The 5,506-nt window shown below is 41.9% G+C and overlaps 1 protein-coding gene across 1 annotated transcript in view; it reads right to left on the bottom strand.

The window, feature by feature from the left end:
* atp6ap1lb (ATPase H+ transporting accessory protein 1 like b) overlaps positions 1-4,514 on the bottom strand; it is an 11,507-nt gene extending 6,993 nt beyond the window's left edge. The window contains exon 1 of the mRNA XM_032521697.1: positions 4,279-4,514. Coding sequence (XP_032377588.1) covers positions 4,279-4,412 — 134 coding nt within the window. The 5' untranslated portion in view covers positions 4,413-4,514. The remainder of the gene's footprint in view (positions 1-4,278) is intronic.
* Positions 4,515-5,506: the final 992 nt, after the last annotated feature.

A 5,506-nucleotide genomic window follows, 5' to 3' on the forward strand; every position in this document is an offset into this window, starting at 1 on the left:
TTGTGTGTGTGTGTGTGTGTGTGTGTGTGTGTGTTTTGCTACTATTTCATGTGTAACAATTATGACAGTTTACTTATATGGTAAATCCAAATATTTACATTTGCCCAGGTGAATGCTGGGTAAGCGTGTTTGTTTATGAAAGAGCTGCCAAGAGCACTATGCCTTTGGCAGCTGGCAGTTGTGACTGAAACCTCAGTAGCATTCTAGGTATTTGGACATGCTCACTTATCACCTGCACTGATATGTGAAACCTTACAAATCCTATAACAACTTAGAGGTTAAAAATGGTTAAAAATCAACATTTTATATCTGATTTACATATTTATGAATTCGTGTAAACACTACACAGCATACAATCAGGGATTAACAACTGTTTCTTTTATTGTATACAAGCTGCATATGCACCCCCAACCCTAGCCCATCCCAAACACAAATGAATAAGCACTCCTTCCTCTGCACCTAGGCCTCAGCTGGCTGAAAGGAGCCAGAGGAGTCTGTGCAAGCGTGAGTGCTAACTAAAGCCAGCCGTTTGTTCCTGTGCCAGTTTCGCGAGGTCAGCAACCCAGGACTGCTGCTGCCCCATCATTGGCTCAGCCTGTCACACGGTGCCTGGGTGCTGAACAGGCCGTTTATATAATCAAAGCCATGCCAGAGCCACTCCTTGGCTCACCTCGCTCCCACTGCATATATCCTAAATATGTGCGCGTGCAAATGTACAAACATGCACCTACACTTATGTCCAAGATTGAATACACTATGAGGACTGTTAGACGGTTATGATTACAGTTATTTTTAGATAAGTAAGTGTCTGGCTTTTAAATATTATCAATGAGAATCATTAATGCTACTGATGGTAGCTCGATCAATACAGCATATTCACTGGACGTCCTTATTCAAGCTTGTAGATGGATAGCTGATTATGATCGCTCAACTGTGCTCTGCTGTTCTCTTCTCTCTGCTTCTTGCTGCTGCTGAGCAGAGAGAAGGTGTGGTGCCTGCCCACCAAACTTGTAAACAAATCCTTTTTGCCTCTGCTACCACAGAGTGCTGAGCCACTGCACACAGACCCCCTATAAACCAGGATCAGCCATCCTAGCCTCTATATCCTACAACAGGAACAGTGTTGGGGAGTAATAGCTACTTGTTAGTTTTGCTGAGTACAGTATTTAACTATATTGTGTGTGGTTCATTTAGCTTTTGGTAAAATTCTAATTTCATTAAAAATAATTACAAAGAACACAAAAGATCCTTTTAAGCAACTAAATGTGGACCTTTAGCCATTGGATTTTTGTTTTTTCAGCCTATCAATAGAGTATCAGACTACAGGACTACAGTGACGTGTTCTTGTACTCATATTACCTTATTATGCCTACATGAAATTTTAAACCTAGCAATGGTAGTATTTCACAATGTCCAGGGTGAACTACTTCTGCAAAGTAATGTTAATCTCAGAGACAGTACTATTCTGGGGGTATATGGCAAATTATTATCATTAAAAAAAACACTCAATGGTTGGGGTTAACTATTATGTCTCTGACATGGCAGGAAGAAATTTCTTAATCCACACTGTGCAGGTGCTGGCCTATTAATAGATTTAATAGTGCGGATTAAGCTTTAGGTGTTTACTAAAATGCCGCACAGCCCATGATGCCATTTCATTGCAGCTTCAAACTTTGGGTCCTCGGGTCAAGTTTAGACAACTCTAGCAAGTTGTCTGTTGAAATTAATTGATTGTTGAAATTAGCTGGTGGTCTTTTGACCCTGTAATCTCTCATTGAAAGGGGATCACTGATCAAACTTCCACTGGAAATCCAACACTTGGACCACTAATCTGTGTCTATATTTGGGTCGGTTTGTCAGTGTTTAACAGTTTTAAGATACATTCAAGCAAATGTTGACTATACAGTAGTGGATAAACGTTTAACTGCAAACACATAAACTGCAATGTAAACATGTTACAGTGTAGATTAACAAACAGGAACAAATATGAAAAGCCACAAAGCATATCTTACTTGTTACATGTGGTTTACAAAGTGTTTTTGTTTCACAAAGATGCACAATTCTTGTGCTGGTCCAATGTGCTGACCCCTTTTGGTCCATGTAAATGCATCTGTGGCCATTTTTTATTACACTTTGTGAGTGATATGATGTAATTTGAGTGTGTTGCAGCAGGCTCTTGCAATTGGGTCATGTTTAATTGACTTGTGTAATTGTTTGAGAAATGTACTGGGTCAGATTAACTCAACACGGATTTCATTAGTAATTGAACGGGTATTTTATTGTAATTAAAACGTGCGATTTGTTTATAAAAACAAAAATGATGTATTAATAGTGTACCTGTTTATGCTACTTATTACAACATTTGTGATCAGCTTTGTTTGACCTCCATTTTATGTCTGTCTGTTCTCAATAAAAAAGCTTAAAACTGCATCGGAATGTTGTTTTTTTCATTTTCAAACTATAAACTACAACTGCAAAATTTTCTATCATTCTCTATACTTGCCTGCACTGTTGATAGAGTCAGTCTGGATGAATTGAGAAAATATTTCAATTTAGTCTTTGGACCCCTAATCTGTACCCATGTTTGGGTAATTTACCAAACTGCTACAGTAGAGAATATTAGTGGTAGAGAGTTATTTTAAAAATGTGTGAACATCTGTCAAATTATTTATGACCTTTTGAACTGCAAATGTTTTGGTTAAACAGTGAAAGACATCACTATTTCTAAAATAGAATAAAAAAATTCTGAAATACTTTCCTAGAAAGTATTTGGTTGATGATGAATCAGGTTGTTAAGGCAGATATATCCACAAAGTGGGTCATCCCTGGCTAGTATTTCTAATACTTTTGTAAAGCTCTTGGCTATCAATCATAGTTCAGATCCATATTTGTCATAGTACCGCACATGTCAGTTCCCACAGAAATCAGGGCTTACTGAACGTTTCCTCTTCGTTATCTTCCTGTAACCCCATTTCTATTAGCAGTAGAAGCTTTTAACTCACTCCGTCTTTATTTGCAACCAATGTTATGCACCCTACAAGGCCTCTTAAATAAATGGCATGAACGGCTGCGCTTATATAACAGCCTCTTCGAGTGTGTCAGAGCTAAGAACAGAGCTAAGACTGGGGACTGTAACTGTTACGTTGCAGAGTTACGTACAAAGTTCCCGGGGAATAGGCTTGAAATCCCAGGAGAAATTAATGTCGCCACTCTCTGACTGCAGTGAAAAGTTAAAATAGGGATCTGTCAGGGTTTCACAAACACTACATTTAGCTAAAATGAGAGCAATCCCATGAGACTTTGTATATTGAATTCTAAATCCAAGTTATTTGTGCCCTACACTTAAAAACATGTGTACAGATAAGATTGTTGGGGAATAAATGAAAGTATAACAGTAATAATCTTTGATTATCCAAAGTCTATTACTGTTCTGAAAGTGCAACAGCGAGGTAAGTCATGTACAATGATTAAAAAGCATTGTGTCAGAAACTGCAACATATTATGGCTTTGAAGCATTTTGCGCTCTAGAGGATTGTGCAAGCCATGATACATGGCATAGTTTCAAAAGACGTACATGGTTTTGGCCCAGTATTATTGCCATAATGTCTCTATAAGCAGGCAGTAGATGGTGCTAGCAAAGACCCTGGCTGCCAACTCAGTCCTGGATCTGTGACACTGTTGTGAGTGCCCCCAGGTTTCAGCTCTAAATATTTTATCCAGATTTGACCTGCAGGACTGCATGTGCATTATGCAGACATGGCTGGCTAGAATTCCACTCCCTCTCTCTATCTCTCTCTCTCAATGACTGCATCAGTAAACAGACCCCAGCAGACCATCCCTGATGCATCCTCTCCTCTCCTCCCTGTCCCATCCTTGTTTACCTTCCCTCCGTGCGGCTGCCCCTCTTCTCTCTACTTTCCTCTGTCCTGCAGGCCCACTGTCCCAGCCTTATTTAGCTCCCTTCTGCCAGACCAACACTACTGTGCAGAGACAACAGCCCCATTCGTGATCGATGAGCAGCGTCTGATGCAGTCCCCAAGACCGAGACAAACAATGCCTCACAGTTCAGCTCACTCTGTCACACCAATACTGCCTGCATTCAGCATTTGTGATACACCCATGGTGAGATTGGGGATAAGAGAAGGGAGGCAAAGGAATGAAAGAAAGATCCTAAGAGAACACATCAGCATCCCAACATCCCCTCATACATCTCTCAATAACACCTCCCCCCCCCCAACACCCCTCCTCTGCTCATAGCCATTAAGAAGATGGATTTACCTTCTGTCTAGGATTTCAGGCACTTCTTCATAGGTGAGTCCTGGCTGAAACTCTTCGTCAGAGAAGGAGAGCCCAGGCCGGCTGAGAGCAGACAGCAAGGCAAGGGAGCAGAGGAGGAATGCGTGTGCAGCCATTGAGACAATGAAAGGAGACTGCCGCTGGTTGAGCTCCGCTTCATAATCTGCTCTCCTAGCAGTGCCTGATTTCCAGCTCCTCTGACTGGCAGCCACCCTGGCCAATCAGCAGCGAGCAGAGCCAATCAGCTTGCGTCACGGTCCCCTCACTGCACCCTCACCCCTCCTCTACTCTCCCATCCTACTCCCTTCTCTGTCATCCTCCCTCTGCCTCTCACACTCTGCTCACCCTCCCACATCCACTCCTGTGCTCTCTATCTTCTCTTCCTCTGTTTCATGCACACATAGCCGCAGGCAAGCCCTATGTATAGACAGCAGCTCATTCTTTTTCATAGCACATCTCAACATACCTTTGCTACCTACAAATAAAACACTCATACCCATGTAGACACACGCATACTCACACGTCAGTGTTGGCACACACACCTGCACACACTCTTGCCACGCATGAGCAGGCTCACAGACACACAGACAGACATACACACACATCTGTGGAAAATCACCTGGGAATGTCAAGGGCAGATTGTGGAGGAGGATAGGAGGATGTTGACATGACTTTAGGTGGCCACAAAAAAACAAAGCCATGACTGCATGACCTAGTTCTCCAGTGCGTGCCACAAAAGCAGAATTAATTCACTTGATCTATGTGTTGTTGTAAGCACTGAAAGGGCCGGCGGCTGAGGAAATTGTCCACTGAGGCTGCAAATATGGATGACAGGAACAGCTGAGCAGCCGTGAGATGAGACCGGACTGAGGGTCCATCCCTGACGGCTGATCCAGTTTCCTTCTCATTATTTAGCCCCCAATGCGTCTGATGCCTCAGGTTCTTGATACATCCACTCATATCTTTTATTTCCATATCCGATGATTTGATGATTTTTAGAGCAGAACATTAATAGTTGTTGTATAACCAAATGTTGTGACCTACTACCGTGGCAGATTTTACATTGATGTGTGGCAATGATTTACACAAATGGTGAAGGTAGAGCAATTTGTTTTAGCTCTTATACAAATACTTATGCAGCATGTGTCATGGTCATTACACACTGGATGACTATGACACACACACACACACACACACACACACACACACA

This window comes from Etheostoma spectabile, chromosome 7 (genome assembly GCF_008692095.1).
Source record: "Etheostoma spectabile isolate EspeVRDwgs_2016 chromosome 7, UIUC_Espe_1.0, whole genome shotgun sequence".
Taxonomy (NCBI): domain Eukaryota; kingdom Metazoa; phylum Chordata; class Actinopteri; order Perciformes; family Percidae; genus Etheostoma; species Etheostoma spectabile.